The sequence below is a fragment of the Solea solea genome, chromosome 19 (assembly GCF_958295425.1).
Source record: "Solea solea chromosome 19, fSolSol10.1, whole genome shotgun sequence".
In the NCBI taxonomy this organism is placed as follows: Eukaryota; Metazoa; Chordata; class Actinopteri; order Pleuronectiformes; family Soleidae; genus Solea; species Solea solea.
This window is the reverse complement of record NC_081152.1, coordinates 15118460-15137403: the sequence shown is the minus strand read 5'-3', so window position 1 is coordinate 15137403 and position 18944 is coordinate 15118460. Positions and strand designations below refer to the sequence as shown.

The 18944-nt window shown below is 41.6% G+C and overlaps 1 protein-coding gene across 3 annotated transcripts in view; it reads right to left on the bottom strand.

The window, feature by feature from the left end:
• Nucleotides 1–11064: 11064 nt before the first annotated feature.
• LOC131446318 (RIMS-binding protein 2-like) overlaps nucleotides 11065–18944 on the bottom strand; it is a 55962-nt gene continuing 48082 nt past the window's right edge. For all 3 annotated transcript variants that reach the window (XM_058617470.1, XM_058617472.1, XM_058617471.1), the window contains 8 exons: nucleotides 18524–18626; nucleotides 18029–18157; nucleotides 16356–16525; nucleotides 15662–15830; nucleotides 15474–15574; nucleotides 15249–15320; nucleotides 14491–14655; nucleotides 11065–11772 (listed from right to left, as the gene is read on the bottom strand). In XM_058617470.1, coding sequence (XP_058473453.1) covers nucleotides 11545–11772; nucleotides 14491–14655; nucleotides 15249–15320; nucleotides 15474–15574; nucleotides 15662–15830; nucleotides 16356–16525; nucleotides 18029–18157; nucleotides 18524–18626 — 1137 coding nt within the window. In that variant the 3' untranslated portion in view covers nucleotides 11065–11544. The remainder of the gene's footprint in view (nucleotides 11773–14490; nucleotides 14656–15248; nucleotides 15321–15473; nucleotides 15575–15661; nucleotides 15831–16355; nucleotides 16526–18028; nucleotides 18158–18523; nucleotides 18627–18944) is intronic.

The window sequence follows — 18944 nt, the reverse complement described above, 5'->3', positions numbered from 1 at the left end:
AAATCTGTCAGAGCTCACAAATGGTTATCTGGACACATGTAGGGGCAGGGGTGTCAATCTCATTTCATTCAGGAGCCATGTACAGCGAGCGCAATTTGATCTCAAGTGGGCCAGACCATTAAAATAGTTGTGGGGGGGGGGGGAGACATGGACACAAACATGTGTCCTTTGTCTCCTCCAGACTGGACTACTGGCAGGGGTGGCTCCCCATATCTGCTAGGATTGAATACAAGGTCTCTCTTCTCACATTCCACTGCATCTACGTAATTCCTCCCCTCATACCTTACAGAGCTCCTCACTCCACACACCTCAGCACGATCCATCCGCTCTTCCAACACCTACCGTGCGCCTGACCCTCCCCCATGCCGAGGACTAAGTCCCACACAATGGGGCACCGGGCTACAAACTGTGTGCACTTTGAGATCATTTTGCGATGTAAAGATTGAACACTCTATACCAGGAACATCAAACTCATTTTAGTTCAGGGGCCACATAGAGCACAATTTGATCTCAAGTGGGCCAGACCAGTAAAATAATAGCATAATAACCTGTTAACAACAAGAATTTGTTTTGCCTTTGTTTTACAAAATCACGATTAATCGCATTAATGTCATAGTTAACTCACGATTAATCGCACATTTTTATCTATTCTAAATGTCCCTTGATTTCCTTTTGTCCCCTTATTTCTTCTCATTTTAAAGGCGACATAGACCGGAAGCTCCAATTAACGCTGCGTTTGTGTGTGTATCTGCATCATTACCTCATTTATGAAACCCTAAAGATCAGAACAAACAGTTCAGCCACTGCTGAGAAAATAGGGTTTTATTGTTTTCCTGGGCTCTGCGAAGCGGATCGGCACTTCCCTATGCTGATGATGTCATCAGTAAACCTCACCACTCCTCTCACCACCTGGTGTGGGCACTAGTCCGGGCACATCCAGTTGCGTACATTCAACCGCAGAAGAAGAAGAACTACTCCACCGTGCCAGAGGGGGAGCTGCGTATCTGAGAGCTGACGTGCTAATTACGCCACTTCCAGGTACCTGGCCAATCACAGGACAGTAGGAAAGCACTCATTGGCTGGCCAATCACAACACAGTCCGCATTCTGAGGGTGTGATTTTGGTTTGAAACAGCATGGCTGACGAGAGCGTCAATGAGGAGATATTTCAATCGGCTCGTTTGCAGCGACTAGGAGGTTTTTGACCATGAAAACAAGTTAATATATGTAAGTAGACCTCCATAACTAACATATATGTGCGATACGAGCATTCGATGTCACCTTTAATGCTCTTATTACAACATAGAAAAGTGGATCGGCTTCCTTTATTGAGACAATATCTCTGTCACTGAGTTATTCCTCTTATTGTGAGAGCCACACAATAATAAGAGAGACTGTGTATGACCCTGCAGTGCTGTGAATAAAGTGCTGTTGGTTTACGGAGTCCTGTGGTTTAATGTGTTGTTGCCGTAATGAGCTAATCCGAGATAAAGGAGCTAGCGCTCTTCAGAGGTCTCCTTACTACGCTTAGGGGGTCTGCCAGCTTGGTTGGTAACACTGCATACATCATTACTTGGATGTGGGGAGGCTGCACAGCGCTCGCCATCCACTGAAAACGTTAGCCTACTACTCTCTGGCCGGCTGTTGTTTTGTTTCTGGTCTAGCTAGATCTGGTGTGGTGTTGTAGTTTTTCTACATTATTACTAGTTGTTGCAACAGCATGTGAAAAAAACTACAAAGTTTGCTTGGCCAAAAAGAACGTTAATCTCACAATAAGAAAAAATTTACGCCGTGAACGAATATGGGTTTGCGTTAGCGCCGTTAATAATGCGTTAAAACTGACAGCACTACTTTTTATAAAACGTGAAATGTCATGAGAATGTCTGGTGGGACGTACGTTAACACCTCTGCTCTATACGATATATTTGCAGACGCACTTAGCTCAGCAACATGTCCACTGATAATACTTATGTGTATGACCAACTTCATGTGAAACACATTAGACGCAAGTGCAATTCACAGTTAATTCACATTAATAAACACTGTTAATTAACATTAACTGAGTGTTTTTACTATTGACACAGGTGGCAGCCATCGTTCCGCATTTCATCAGCTTTTTTCCATTACTATGTTTAAACATACAGTATATACAGAGGATATAAGAATGTGCAACATAGAGTGTCTTATATCCTGTCTTACAACCGAGGTAATCTGCTGAAAAAAATTAATTAAAATCCCCAACTATATAAACACATCTGAGCAAAATGTACTAAAAAAAAATCACAAAGATACAGTTCAAAGTTTACTTAAAAAAAGAAAAACAGCCTCTTTATACCTTTATTTTTAGTAGTGATAAGGGTTAATGAATGAAGGTATGGCGAAAAGATCTAGAGTGCACAGAATAAATATGACAGTAGAAAGTTACCAAAAATGTGTGATGTAACTTTTTATTTAAAACACACTTAATAAAATTGTCATTGAAAAAATAAATTCAGGATTCTGGATGAAATCTGGTCCAGATACTGATATAATACTGGGACATTTTAAGCCAAACCCAGCCATTCTAATGACTAATCCCAGTACACAGTGGTGGAGTCTCTGAATACCAATAAAACTTTCAAACTAATTGAGTCTGCATTATCTCAGGAGGGGAAGTTGATTTGACTGTATACGCTACTATTACGTTTACAGTGCCGAGATGGTCCATGCACTGCATTTGAAGTCACCAAGCCTTAATCTGCACAGTTTGTCTCTGTTGTTTTTGGCTGGACGTGGTTATTGAGACTGTCAGTGGCAAAAGACACCAACTTTAGAGTCTGGGAACATCTCCAGATCCTCTGTTGTTGTTGTTGTTTCATAAATGCAGCCTGCTGCTGTCACTGCTGCTGCTGCTGCTGCTGACAGATGATCAGATGTGATTCCAGCACCGCAGATAAAGCTGCAGCCAGGTGGCTTAAGGGTTTGTCAAGGTCTTTTTAATGTAGAGCAAATTGGGTCAAGACCTAAAATCCTTGTAAATATTGTTGTTTTCTCTTATTTTCCTCTTTAAAAAGAGTAAGCTCAAAATGTCTCCATTAGTTATGGTCTGAGTTTTGTTACAGATTTAGGAAATTAAACCACTTTAGCCTCACGATGGCACAGCTCGAGCTGGAAATGTTTGATGGCTGTCCACCACTTAACTCTCGCCTGGGGATATTTAAACGTCTCTGGGATGAATGTAGATAGTCGTGGTCCCCAAAGGATAAATCAGGAAGTGATCCTGTGACTTTTCCCTCCATTGCTGCGCCAGGTTGATATAGATTGGTTCCAACACTCCAAATGTGACATATACGCTGCCTTCAGGTGCCTAATAATGAGGTGATTGACTGACACCTGTGGGATCTGGCTTCTGCTGCTCATTGGTCCTCTCTCCCTGGAGCTGGCCAATTAGCATGAGGAGCAGGGCCTTTAAGAAGAGCTCCACTCACTCTCTGCTTTGGCCACATGTGGCTAAGGTCTGTGCTCTGTATTACTGCCATTTTATCATTGTATGTTGTGGGTGCTGGGTGCTGGGGAGTATTGGGTTCCCTGTACAATTTGCGTTCCATGTAGTTTGTTTTCTGTTGGGCAACATAAAGTTATTGCTTGTGCCACCCCTGCACCATTTCAAAAGCTAGTTTAAAGTTAGTTAGGGCCTGCTTTTGTCTTGTTAGTTTGGCACAACTGTGGCCCCTACTCCCCCACTTGTGTTGTGTGAGCTGTTGAGCAGCGCTACTTTCAGTTTCTGAAAATAAATCTGTTATTTTTGCTGCAACTCAGTGATTCTGTCATCATGTTGGTTGTCTGGTTCTTTCCTTTTTTAAAGGATGTAAAAATCAGCCACTTTTATACATACAGAGGATGCCAAATAAAGGTCAGGCTGTAAACCATCAGCTTCAGGGTTTGAAGTGTTGTGCGTTCAGCGTTGGTCCTCTTTTGCTGTAATTGTATTATTTGAGTTAATGTCCCCTTTGTGTCATTTAAAAGTCTTTAGCCTCTGGTGTCAACAAGGCATTTTCTCCAAGAGAACCGTTGCTCGCTGGATATTATCTGTTTTCGATTTTTGGTCCATTTTCTCTAAACCCTAGAGGTGCTTGTGCAGGAAAATCCCAATAGATCAGCAGTTTTCTGAAATACTCCGTCCAGCCAGTCTGTCAGCAACAATCATGCCACGTTCAAAATCACTCAGATCACTTTTCTTCCATATTGTGATGCTCGATGTTGAACTTCAACAGCTCATCCTGACCATTTCTACATGTCTAAATGCGTTGCGTTGTTGCCATGTGATTGGCTGATCATTTAAGCGCTAAAAATCAGGCAGATTCTGCGTCACCATATGTTTGACGCAAGGGGTCTAGTTTTGACTAAACTTAACCATGATGCATGATGCATCGGATGCAAATCACTGCTGAACTTTTCAAGAAACTGAACTTTTCGCCCCCACAGTTTCATACTGAGATGTTACAAACATGATTCTTGGCTCCATATCTAATGATTTTAAATGTGTGAAGTGGACGGTTCATGCTGGGAGTTGATTGCATAAGAGCATTCATTTATAAAAATCAAATCAGAGCAGCTTGTTTAATGTATAATTGACCGCATGAACAAACGAGGGCAGGTTCAATCGGGAACCCTCCGCCTGCAAGTCGACCTCCAGATGAACTACGACCAGTCTGTGATGACTCTGAGGGCCGAGGGCCATCATGTCATTTGTAGATCTGTTTACGCTTTGAAGACCATGATCCATCTCAGTGTTGGAGATTAAACGGGCAGCATGGACTCATGGGAATTGTTGTTTTGTTGTGTGCGTTACGAGGAGAACATCTGGAGCAGAACATGCAACAATGATTAACGATACGTAGTAATTTCATTGTATGAGTACTGCACTTATACAATCACAATAAAGTGACTCCAATCTCTAATTGAACAGTAAAATTAAACAACAAAAGACAAAACAATAGCTTATTATAGTACAGGATAGAATAGTTAATTCCTCATTCTGATAGAGAGTTTGCCCCTGAAGCTATGGCAGAAAAGGGTAAAGCAGATGAAGGCGACCTATTTTCAGTCAGTTGCCATGGACAGAGAAATGGATTGCTCGGTACAATACTCAGCTATTGTAATGCAGAAATGTTACATATTATATGTAACTGCAACATTTGAATAATTCCTCTTATCACTCCCCATCAGTCGAATTGTAATTAAAAACCAAACAAGAATTACACCCTTACAATAGTAATAATAATAACACTGGAGCACACTGGAGTATTTATGAAATGTTTTGAATGAAAATCCCAGCAAAGTGCTCCTATGTTCTTGACTCGGATCTTCAGGGAGTGCTGGACTCCAGTCTCTGAACATAAACCTGTCATTACACGTGTGTAATAACACTTAGCTGTATATGCAGCCAGGGGGCAGCAGGTCTATTCAGAGGCACCGGAGCTCTCAGGTCTCTCCAGCCAAATCGAGTTCTGTGAACGTCTCCTGCTTCATCCAATCTGAGAGGAATCACAGAGGCGAGGCCCCCCGCGCCCTGCCTGCTTTCCTACACTGACATTATTCAACATTCCCCCGGCCGCTGACAAATGAATACCCTTCAAGGAGCGCGGCTGCCATAAACATCACTTTTCCTCCTCTGCAGGACGCCTTGAATGAGTTACCAACCAGGTGGTGTGTGCTCCCGCAGACACTCTGCCCTCAAAGTGCTGTGATGGACAAGAATAACACTTGCCTCCAACTGCACATTGGTAAAAGTATTAATGTTGGTGTTGATGGATGGACACAGGTGAACTTTTCATTCTGATCCAGCCTCTTTTTTTTTGTTGAGAATTTCTCTCATCTGAGATGAAAAATGACTTGTGTCGAACTTCCAGTACGCGGCTGCAGGTCCCACATTACCAACAGGTCGTATTTCATTGCCGCTGATTTCAGGGATGTTTGCGAAGGTCGGACATTGACATGTTAGACGTTTCAATTTGTGTGCATTTGCAAATCTGCACTGCCAACCAGGAAAGCAGCTGAGGGTCTGAAGGTTAATTGTTCTGCAGTTAGTTTGTGATCATTTGATGAACTGCAAACGTTCAAGCATATGGTGATAAGGGATAGGAATTAGTATTGGTATCAATGTAGAATCCAATACAATCCAAATATCCTATTGTTTCTTCTTTTTGGAGTTGGAGAATGATGTCTTTGAAATGACAAATGTGTTGTTAACAGCTTCATACGTTCATAAATGGTCTAAAATGACTGTATCAGACTAATATTGGTATCGGTCGAGTTTGTGATATCGGTATCAGACACAAAAAAGTGGTATCCTATAGTAATAGAGGTTATCTTAACACACAAATCTTAAGTCTTAATGTATAGTGCAATCATTCAAAAACAAAGGAGGAGGAAAGTGTGTACATTTTGCACATATACCTAACTTATCGTAACTAGATATGAGTGAATGTCAAAGTAACATTTCAAGGAGCTGCAGAGCAAATTTCATTACTCTTATCAACCGAGGCATTTTATTCCATTCTATTCTAAAAATGTGTGACAATTTATTTCCGGTGTTTTCTCTCCACTGGGACAAAAAAAACAAACCCTGTCAATCAAACTGTATAAAGTGGAAAAATAATAATTCACAGAAAAGTTGAAAATGTGTTCCACATTATGTGACCATATGAACTTACCTTGGGACCACAGCACAGGGGCACTGGACTGTGAGTGGCATATTAATATAGATAGCTGCCATGTTTGCTGTATACATCATGGCTATAAGAGAATATAATATATTATATGCACACAAATGGGGGTAAAGAGGAACCCATGGGTAAATTTTTTCCCCAAGACACTAAAGCCAGGACAAATACAGTATAATAATGTGCATAATGCAATCCACTATGTTACTATAAGTCTATTGCTTTGCATAATATCATATTAAGCCCGCACATCTCTCTCTAGCATACGTCCATCTCATGAACTTAGCGAAGTTTGAAAAACTGTTCATATCCAGAGACTTGGAAAGAAACCTGCTCCAGGTCATCACACGACAAAAAGGTCTGCGTGTATATCAAAGTCAAATTAAAATATTTTACCTGCGAGATCCCTGCTGTAATTCGAGGGCGAGCAGGGTCAAACTGACGTCAAGTGTTTAACTGGGACTCTTTGTGAAATATTCAGAAAGGCCAGCAGAAGATGGATGCCCCCCTCATCCCCCCAGCCCCTTTCTGGTTGCGTGGCAGATGGGACGAAAGCAAGTGATAGAGAGGTTACAACTGGCAAGAATTTTAAACATCCATTGGCCCTCGGGGACTCCGGAGACTTACAGCTCAATAAAGATCTGTTGGATAGCGAGGGGAAGTGAGGGCAAGAGCGGGCTGAAGGGACGGGGGGGGGGGGGAGGATAGAAAGAAGGAAGAGGAGATGAAGGACAGGGAAAGAGGATAAATAGGGCAAATTTATATTAGAAGCAACAAACACGGAGAAGATTAGCTGATTTACAAATTTAGTCTCCTGTTTTATTAACTCCCCGAGAAACGAGTGTTTCTCCACGATTCTCTCGCTGGGCTCCTCAGTGTTTGAGGTCGTTTTCCATTTCCTGCTCGAGTCAACATTAAAAATTAAGCAAATGCTTTAAAGGACGACCGAGGGGAAGAAAGTAAGACTTTCTGAGGTTTTAGTCCATATGGACTTTAATCATGTGAAGCTTGTGGCAAATGTAATAAATGGCATTCTTATACCTATATGTTTGGTCTGTGGTCTCCCATATTATTATTATTATTCCTCCACAGGCATCGCTGTATTTGATGTACTGTCAAATGAAAACCACTGCTGCCCTCCTGAGGATGGTGGAGTAACCGCATGAACGTTGCAGTTGCACAAATGCAATAATTACCCACAGTGCTGTTGTGACAGCTTACAGTACCACAAGACAGTGGGACGCTGTGAGAGTCAAATTAAAAGCGAAATGATAATTATTTGTCACGTCATGATCCCAAACAGGAGCTCAACACTGCCATTCTGTCCCGTTACTGTCGCTGATTAACGAGTGTGAAGCTTCAGAAAAATTCCCAAAGCTGATTTAGGGATTTCCACGAGCGTCTCCTTGTCGTCGCTAATTAATCTGGGAGCATGGATAAACCTATAACAAACACAGGGCGTCCTAATGGCCTACTATAGCAGAATGGATATTTGTGGTGTAACTTTAGTGACCATTATGTGCCATAATTACCAGGAAACAGCTGGAATGATTAGACCCATTAGGATAAGGCTTCCATTGAAAAGCTTTCTGCCCATAAGAGCCACTAATAGTCTTTTCTGTTCTCTGTTCTACTCTCTAAGTGGCTGAGTAGCTTTGGATGGAGTGGAAACACAATGACACGGGTGTATAATACAGATTCTTACATAAAAAAAAAATTTATATCACAGAATTATCTTTATAGTGTGATAAATCTGCATGTGGAGCTCAGAATAATGTGCCCAACTTCATACATAAAACATTAAATGCATTTTTGTTAAAAATGTCAATCCCCATTCATTTGTGTGACATGATAATAACGAAAGATAAAGTCCAGGAGAGGCAGCAGTCAGAGCCCACAGTGCAGGATCATTTTATGAATTATTTAAATAACTAAAATTTCATATATATTTTTTATTATATATATATATATATATATATATATATATATATATAATATTATCTGATACAATGACATTGTTTTCAGAATAAACACATCTGATTTTGCTCTATGGTTTTATTGTGTTGTATAATATGCAGCGTGTGTGAATTTCATAGGGTCAAAGACCCAGGATGTGTTTTTTTCCCTCCCTTCAGCAAAAAACAAACCGAAGACAGCGGGTTTTTTTTAAAAAATATCAAATTTAATTTGGTTATAAAAGTCGTAGGCTGTTATTTTTTCACACATGCACGCCCACACATAATTAATCACCATAGATACTGTCCAACTGATTTCTCTTTTTCTTTTGTCTTTCTTTTTTTCTTTTTTGTTGAAGTTCGATTCACAACGCAAGCACATACGGTGGACTGACACATCGGACCTCAAAGGACACCATGGAGAATGTTTCGCAGTCTTTTTTTACAAGGAGAGGAAATCTCAGTGCACTAAGAAAAAAGGCTGTCGTCAAAATCAAGTAGAAACATTTAGAAATTACCTACAAATGGAATCAAAGTACAAAAAGAGCTACAGTGTTTTGGAGACACTTACACCCCATTCACAAATGAGCGGTTTTGGTATAGGGACGACCGGAATGAGAAATCATACATAAAGAGCTTTGGAACAAACAGAATCATCAGCACTCGACCTACGTTGTATTTTGGTAGCTGTCCCGAAATCATTGCATTTTTAATTCCAACAACATAAATGAAACATGTCCCGACCCCCCCACCTGACACTTTAGTTAGCACGTTCCATTTTGTAAAAAAAAAAAAAAAAACCTTATTCCCATAATCCTTCATCATATCCACACACACAATGCATAACGTTGCATTAAAAAAGCCAGAGAGGTATGTAAGTTGTGTTGCGGCTACTTGACTTAAATGCAGTTGAGTTCTGTGCTGTCACTGTGTGTGTGCGACCCTTTTGTTACACGAGGACAAACAAACGTTCTTACTTTAAAGATCCAGTGTGTAAGATCTAGGTGGGATTATTTACATTTGGCAAAAATGGAATATAAAAGAATTATATTGTTGTGTTGTTGTTGTTTTTAGCGTATGAATCGTTGTTTTCATAACTACAGAATGAGCCCTTTGATATTTACAGTAGGATTTCATGGACAAAAGCAAACTCTTTCGACTTTTAAGCGATAAAAAGATGAAGGTTACCGCACTTTTAGCTGCGGCGCTCAACTTCAACCACTAGATGTTGCTAAATCCCACAGACTGTACCTTTTTAAACAAACTTTCAAACTCGATGGAAAAAGTGCTGAAAAACGCTGAAAGTGGCTGTGATGTAATGCCGTGTAGCCTGATTTCTATTCCTTTTCATTTATTTATTTTGAAGCTTTTCCACTGAGAACAATAGTAGATATAGATATGACAGGATGTGGGAATGTTCTATTTTGACAAGAAAAGAAAAACATTCAGTGGGTCAAGAAACCAAATGGTTTACTCATAAGATCATGGGAATAAAATCATGGTGTAGTCCTTATGTACTTCAGTATGCGTCATGTGTAGAGTGTAAATGTCAAATAACAACTGAATAATGCCACGCGATGTCATTTGGATGAGTTGGGTAGTTTCTATGTGACGGTGTAACACTGGTCCTCTCGATCGACATGACACGACAAACCAAACAGTGCACAGGCAATGGAGGTAGCAGCACATCACTAGATCACAAGACCAGTAACTACATGGCCTCTCCTTTTTAGTAAAAAGAACAACATACATGAAAGGTGCAAAACATGAATGCGACGCACATATTGCCTTACACGCACACGCACGCACACACAGAGGCACACGAAACATGTCTTTGCCACTCATCAGACAAAACTCACCTTTTGTGCAATAGGAAGATAGACAGTAAAAGTTTGTCTTGAACTAGGCGTTTCATGACAGTGTGTGACAGCGAGGACAGCAGACGTGTTCTTCTTCTTCTTCTTCTTCTTCTTCTTTTTTTTTTAATTATCAAAAAAGAGACAAGCACAAGCGACCCGTCATGAAACAAAAAAAAGAACCTGGTGTAAAGTCAAGCCTTGTAATCAGACGAGTAATGTCAAGCTCACATTGGTTTGTTTTTTTCATAAAAGGCCACTGAGACTGTAAAGCTCGCCGGGTGTTTCTGACGTTAATGCCCCTTTTGCCATTCTTTCTTTCTTTCTTTCTTTCTTTCTTTCATCACAGAAATGTTCTCCCTGCTGAGTCACACGCGCAAGAGGAAATGCTTCTTTTCTTTAATCATTTCTATAATATGCTACCACCTCTCTCTAAGATATTGCACTGAATAAAGCCTTTGTGTTGTCAGCTAGCATTACTTAGCTTTTCTTTCTTTTCTTTTTCTGATATGGAGGAGTATCACTTCTGTTTCCTCCGTCGTGATATTCTCCATACACTCCAGGAAAAAAAAAAAATAGATTTTTCAAATTCTATCCTGGCTGAGAAAAGCCTGTTGGAAACATTAGATGTAACCAGATGCTTTGTTTTCACAGCTACCCTGCTTGAAATAAATGTAAATAAAAGGTTTCTTTGACTAATGATAAAGGAAAATAAATACATGTCATGAAAATCCTAGTTGGGTTTTTTTTCTCTTTTTTTTCTTCTGTTGATTTAAAATACATCACAGTAATATATATATTCTCGTTCCTTCTCTTGATTTTGGCACTGCACTGTACATATTTTTGTTGATTCGTATTCCTCTAGTGAAACATGAATAATTAAGTCACTGGTTATACTTAAATAGGCTCAAATATAGTCCATGAGACGGCGCTCACGTCCTCTCAGAGTTGATTGTATGGATGCAATATACAGAGCCTGGCATGTGCACATATTGTACATATACAGTATATGCTTTTTTTGTTTTGTTGCTTATTTCACGGGGGAAAGCCTCTTCAGCAGCTTCTTCCCCTTGGAGAGGAGTCCTTTCTTCTTCTTGTTCGCCAGGTTGTGAGGGTCGCGGGGGTCCAGCGGGATGTGGGGGCCCCTGGTGGGGCTGAGGGGCCTCATGGTGCCCGGCAGAAGGGGGCGAACAATCGGGGACGGGGCGCGGACGGGGGTGGCGTTGTGGTCGGCCTCGTCCGACGTTTCCGTGGCGACCTGGGGAGAGAGGTGATGGGGGGAGGTGTGGAAGCATGGGGCGGCAAAATTACAAACGAACCTTACAACACCTTTTATGCTGTAGTCTACAGGCCGGATGAAGAAGTGGCGCTATCCAGTCAATATAGACGCATTTAATGTGTTAAATTAAATTTTTAAAGGTCCAGTGTGTGACAATTAAAATGTTTTATTGACAGAAACGTTATATATTAAACCTTAGTGCACCCATGGTAAATGGCCCGTGGGAATAATACACAACTCCTTGTCTTTTGTGTTGTTGAGTGAAAGTTATGATTCCTTTTATATCACGTTGTTAGCGGTGATATGACGTAGCAATAATTGTGCAGAAGTCACAAATTTGACCGTTTTTGCCTTTTGTTTTTGTTCATAAAAACGAGCCAAGTGAACTTTGAACTGTGACGCATTTCCAAATGTCACTAATTCAATCCGATTTTAAACATGTTGAGTACTTTTTGCTCAGGTGTGTTTATATAGTTGGTGAAAATGGATGATATAAGACACTCGATGTTGCACAATCTTATAGCCTCTGTTTATACTGTACATTTTAACATAGTAATGGGAAAAAAAGCAGCATAAATGCTCTGTGTTCTAAGGGTTAACCAAAAGTATGTTCACAAGTGTACAATCACTTAAAATTCTTTGGTCCTCATAGACTTATCATAAGCCTCTTATGTGTTCTTTAGACAAAGGAAAATCACATCCTTTGTGGTATGTGAAGGCCACCATTGTTCCCCGAAGCACTTGGGAAAGGGAGGAGTGACCAGAGGGCTCCTCTGTTTATTTATAAACGACAGTATCACTCTTAGATGTCACTAATTCTTACACACTGGACCTTTAAATTATGAAACATTCATTTTACCAAGCAAAGGAAACAGCAAATTTTGCTGCGTGTGCTGATCAATCACTAGAATCACCAGAATCAGGATCCACGATATTTCCTTAAATTACAGGTCATAACACTGTAGTTAATTAGAGGATGACATTCACGGTGGATAAAAAAAAAAAAAAAAGAATTGTGCGATCAATTCACTGCACTCAATTGACTAAAGCTATTATCTGTCTGCAGAGTAAATCTGTTGCAAATTGAAATGACAGTCGAGACGTGATGCATTTTCTCACACACGCGCCCACTGCACTTAAGGAGGAGGCGCACTGAGGAGGAAGCCGGCAAAAATGCGCAGCACGGAATCAGGAAAAAAACCAGAGTAGCAGGAAAAGTCGACCATCAGTCGGCCGGGAGGGAACACAAAGTACAATCATGTACAATACAACACTCAGGGACACAACTGTAGATACCAGGGTTCACATCTAATGCAGCAGCGACATGCACAGGTTTGTTCAAGTTCTGAGTCTGGATCAGTCTGGTCTAAATGGTCACTGACTCTAAATTAAAACGACTGTAGGTACAAAGACCCCAATCCTTTTGGTAAAAGCATAAGCGTTCAGAAGGCAGAGCGTTAAAAGGAAACGCTCGTCAAGCGCTGCTGTCCGTGGCATTTTAAAAGCCTTCACTGTGACCGCAAGCTGTGTGCATTAGCGCCACAAGTTTGGTATCTCAAGTTGCCGACTTACTGTACAAGGCAGACACGCAGTCATTTATGATGTGAAATGAACAGTCTCCTTCTGTCTTTGTTTGGTTTTGTTTGGTTTTGTTTTTGTTTTGCCAAGCGGGTGAGGAAAAACAAAAAAGGACATCAGATGTGGCAGCATTGTCACCGTCGATTTAGAAAAAAGAAAAGAAAAAGGAAAAAAGAAAAACCCACACCACTATGGCAACTGAAAACAACAACACCACCACCACCAACACAACACACATGAACACAGAGCACAAAAAGAATGTTTTTAATATCCAATTTTCTCTTTTATTGTTCCTTTGTAACAATACAGTATGGATGTCTCAGTGCTGCGGTTAGTTTTGTCTCTTGAGCTCAGAGCAAACATGGCATATTCACTGTCAACATGGCTGAAAAATAGATTTGATGTGTGTGTGTGTGTGTGTGTGCGTGTGTGTGTGCAATATACATAAAGAAACAAAGCCTCTTCAAGGAAATACAGCAGTCGAGCCAAGAAAGTTATTACAAAATGTATCAAGTTTTGAAAAAGGCATGCGTTTCCTCACTTCCTTTTTCCATCTCCTCAGTACTCTTCTCAAATCACATCTTTTCAGTGTCACTCGGTAGCAATTGTGTTAATAAAGCACTTATGATTATTATACACAATAACCATAATTTTGATTTTGGGTTTCAGTGCAAAGAGGTGCCAAATTCTGTTTGTGTCAGGAATGAGCTGAGCCTTTTTCAAGTCCTCCTTAACCGGTGCTACATGCAAAAAAAATCACCCACACAGCTCCCACAGTCTATCCTCTCTCTCTCTCTCTCTCTCCCTCTCTCTCTCTCTGTCCATGTTAGGCTTTGCTTCTTCCTTTCTCTGAGACTCAGAAAGGTGTTAGCACTGGATTTGTGTCCCCTTTTCAAAAGGGTGAGGGGTGGAGCAGGAGGGAGGCGGGGGAAGGGGGGGCGGGGGGGGGGGGGGTTGTTAGTTTGTTTTAGAGTCACCACTGTCACCACATGGACAAACACACACAATGAACAGCACATAGACGGCAAGTGGAGGAAGCAAGAGACGGAAATCAAGAGAGAGGAAACGGAGGATGGATGAACACAGGGCCTAGCGCTGAGAGCGGCGATGATGATGTACCCGTTTGCCCTCCGAGACGGCGGCGGCAGAGTTGGCAGGGGGCCGGTTGCCGGGCTCCTCCTGGGGGTAGTGGGACGGCTTATCGGTCAGATACACCTCCACATCATCAGGCACTTCTTCCAGGAAGTTAGAGGGAACCAGGCCACGGTGGCCATTGATCTCACCCTGTCGACAGACACAAGGAGTAAACACGTCTGGTGGAGTCATATATAATACAACATTTCAAACTGTCTGGTGTTGGCCCCTGATTTATCTTAATCCCCTCAGAGGTTGACCAACTATCACAAATCACAAGTTTTACAGAAGTTGTCCTTCTTGCTGTTCAGACTATATATGGGGATGGTCCAAAAGCCAACTCAGTGTCACACATCATCACTCTCAATAATCAAAATGTGTCACATTAACATACTGTAAAGAGATGTCATGTGATAAAGGATGTGGAAACGTAACACAACCATTTCAGATTCCTTTGTCTGACGTGTTCTTTAAAGCCCTCCACTTGTTGTAGTTTAGTGTTTCTGAATGTGTGTGTTGTTTGTGTGTGTCTAAATTTCCCACTCGTATGATTAAGTCTATCCGATACTGATGTGAGTGAGGGCTGAAAATGTCTATCACGCATTGTGTTTTTGAAATGTCTGCCATAGTTAGTTGGTCAATGCATCAAATGCACATAATAGTACAGGTTGTGATATACAGTAAGTGGTATGGATCCATCCCTAACAACATGCAAATTAAACCACAGACACAGTAGCACTCACATAATAGAAGCCGTCCTCGTCGATATCACCAAACACAGCCATGATGTCACCGGCGCAGAAGGTGAGCTCGGCCTATCACAAGTCACAGAAAACGAGTGTGAAAAAAAAAGAAAAAAGGAAATCGTTAATTTTGTCTTCCCGTGTCATGTCTACACCAATCACATGTCATGCAGTTTGTAATAGCATTAGTTTGTGAGTGGATCTGTCGTCAGCAGTGAGTGATACCTCAACATCAACATTAGGAGAACTCTCCCGAGGGTCGTAGTCGTACAGAGCCACCATCCTCCTCGAGGCCTGATCTCGACGGAGGCCCCTTTTGTTATGCTCTGGAAGAAATGTGAAATGCAAATTTTAACACACATTTCACAATCCTGGGTTTGAACCCACAGATCTTTCTCGTCAGTGTGTTGTACCTATTCTGTCCACGGGTGTGCTGAGAGGCAGGAAGCCCTGCTTGATGAGCTGGTCCATGGTCTCCTCGTCCTCCGCTCGAATCTCTGACACCATGTTACAGGGGATGAGCCCCATCCGGCCCCTCACTTCTCCTCTGTAAAACCCATCTGTGTCTTTGTCACCATACACCTGGTAGCCAAGTGAGAGAAAACAACATCAACAAATGTCAAAACGTTGTCAAATGAGTTGACACAGTGCCAATTAAGCCTATCAGCTTAAGGCATTCCTGTGCTGCACACGGAGTGACATTTATGTCACAACCGAGCGGGCGTGGGGGAAGAAGCACAAAGTCAAGTAATGTCAAGATAGTTTCATACAGCAAATCTGTGGCTGAAGTGCCCCTGGAAAGACCCACAAGTGGATTATACTGATAAAAACTATACCTCGAAGTTCAGTAGGACTTCAGAATCATTTTAATCGTGATTGTGCAATATTCAAAAAAATGTGTGAGCCACTAACAGCAACTAAGAACACATGTTTAACCACAGCTGCTGCTGTTACGTTTACCACGCGGCTCCAATTGAGTTTCCTGGATGCAGTCTGGACACGATATACAACATATAACTTACCAAAGTACCATAAAAACAACATCAGAAGACGCCCCCACCTTGTACCTAAATCTAAATAGAGAACAAAATGAAGATAGACACCCACCCTAATGATCTGCCCCTCTTTGAAGGGCAACTCCTCATCAGCGGCATCTGGATTTGGAGACATGGACAGGGGGTCGTAGTCAAAGAGGGCCACAAAGATCCTAAAGGACTCGTCAGTCTCTGACTCATCGTAGTACGTGGGGGAGCGGCGATCCCGATCTCTGTATCCGTCTTTAAAGCATGAAATGCAAAGAACAGAATTTAAAACAGACAACACCTGCTTTACATGAGACCAAGGCGCAGAGTTCTGTGACAAAAACCCGACAAAGCCCATTCTATATATCTTACACCTCTATCACGAGCAAGTCCATGTGTTTATATAGTGATGTACGTTAGCCATGCTTCATTTGAAAGGTAATCAATGACAAGAACTATCGTCTTATTCACAGTAATTGACTTAACTGTGTGGTGTTGCGTGACGGGGTTTGACTTTCGTGTCTCGTCATATTTGTGCTTGTCAGCATGCAGACAGGAATCTGTGCTCATTTCATCACATATTTGTTTGTCTTTATGTTCATATTTGCAGTGGGGGGTTGGGTGGACAAATGAGGCGCAAGACAAAACATGGTGCAATGAACAGAAGGGATTCAGAGACACGACAACATCAGCAACACACAAGACTAACATGCACGCTGATCCAAAAACCACCTAAACATAAGAACTCTGTGTCTGTTTTCACTTTATATCAAATCATAACACTAATTTAATTCTGATAAGTAGACATCAATGTCTGTATTTAAGGTTCCACTCGTTGTCAACTGTTGTGGCAGCAGAGTTTATATAGAAATGTATGAGCTGTTCATTGAGGATGAGTTTATTTAAATTTGACATGAAAGCACTGCTTCCATGTCAGCCTATCCAGACTTATAAAGGGTTTGGTAATTGTCCTATTTGTGTGTGTGTGGGTGCAGAAATTTAGGCGGCAACTGCGTTTCCAGCAGCTGACATTTCAAACTCAAAAACCTCAGACAGCTAAACAAACAAAAAAAAAGTGACAATGTAGTCATTCTTCATCATCAACCACAATTATCTCTTCAAAATTGTACAGGCAACTCTATTATTGTTGATGTTTTTTTTTATGTTGGCGGGACATCAATGTGAGGGACAACTGCGTCTCTCTCAGACGTCTCGAGAAACAAAAAGCGGTGACAGTGTCGTCATACTTCAAACGTCTACCCAAATCCTTCAGGGGTTGCCACAGTGGATCATTTGCCTCATCATTTTGCCCTTGTGTCCTCTTCTCTTACACCCAACTGTCTTCATGTCCTCCTTCAACATCTCCCCAAATTATCTCATCAAAATGTCATGCACAAACGCTCCCATTCTCAGAGTAGGAGGTGTGGTTGTACCACAAAGGGAAGGGGGTTTTGCAGGCATCTGGAGTTCAGTGCAGTGAGTGATGCATTCTCTGAGCAGTCAGTCAATCATTTATCATCCGCAGCTGTGGAAACATTCACCCTGGACCCCTGGTATAGCTTTGCCAGTGGATCCGCCATTTCAGTGCAGTGCAGTCATGCTGTTCAACTGTAAGCATAATAATTATTACGATTATTATCTAAGACAGAGAAACAGGCACTTGCAAGTGTCCATGGCTACTTTTTGCCTTATGCCAGTTGTTTGGTGGCACGTATGTTGCCATGCTGTGGTGGTAGAAACAGGACTACAGGCACATACCATGGGGAGACCTGAAGCCACCCATGTGCCTGCGAGACGACCGTGTCCTGTGCCGAGCTACTTTGCCATAGTAAACATCCTCGTTGATGGGGGAGAGGTTTCCCTCACTGTTATTCTCAGAAGTTACCTCTACAGGAAACACCAATTAAAGGACGATGCAGTTACAAAGGTCACAACCTGCCCCTGCCCAAACACACTACGGATATACTGTATGTCCACCTAAAACCTACAAGGTGATGACACATGTGGACAAGAAAGCAGCAATGGGAAAACTACAATATCAATGTCAGAGCACATTAACACATTGAGCATCAGTTTGCCAGCTTTAGGCATCAAAATAATCTGTCCAACGTCTAACAAACATTAGGGAAGTGCATGAGAATGATTCATAGAAGGAGGTGATCTGAAGACATGGAAACAAACACTACTGCACTGTGGCAGACTACAGAAAACATTTGGTTCAGTCCTTTCTCTTCACCGCCACCCAATACTGACCAATAGACGGGACCATTAGAGATCGTCTCTGGGGTTGGGGACCACCGTGATGAATTCTTCTACCTGTCTCGCGGTTATGACCTCCTCCACCGGGAGTGTTTGTCTGAAGTGCACATAAACACAGAGAATATTCACACACATTAGAGATTAATGAGCGGACAGACGGACAAAACAGACAGAATTGCAAACAGCATGTGACATAAAAAACGAAAACAGAAACAGACAACTCACATCGACAAACTTGATACAAATTGTATGTAAACAAAATCATGCAGCACTCACAGACAGGCACACTGAAACGCTGACATTTAGACACACGCTCAAACACACACAAGCCCACATGAACGTCTTAAAACGTCTTAAATGAATCAATAACAAACATACCACTCAACTCAATTGAGTTTGCCAAATGCAGAAGAAG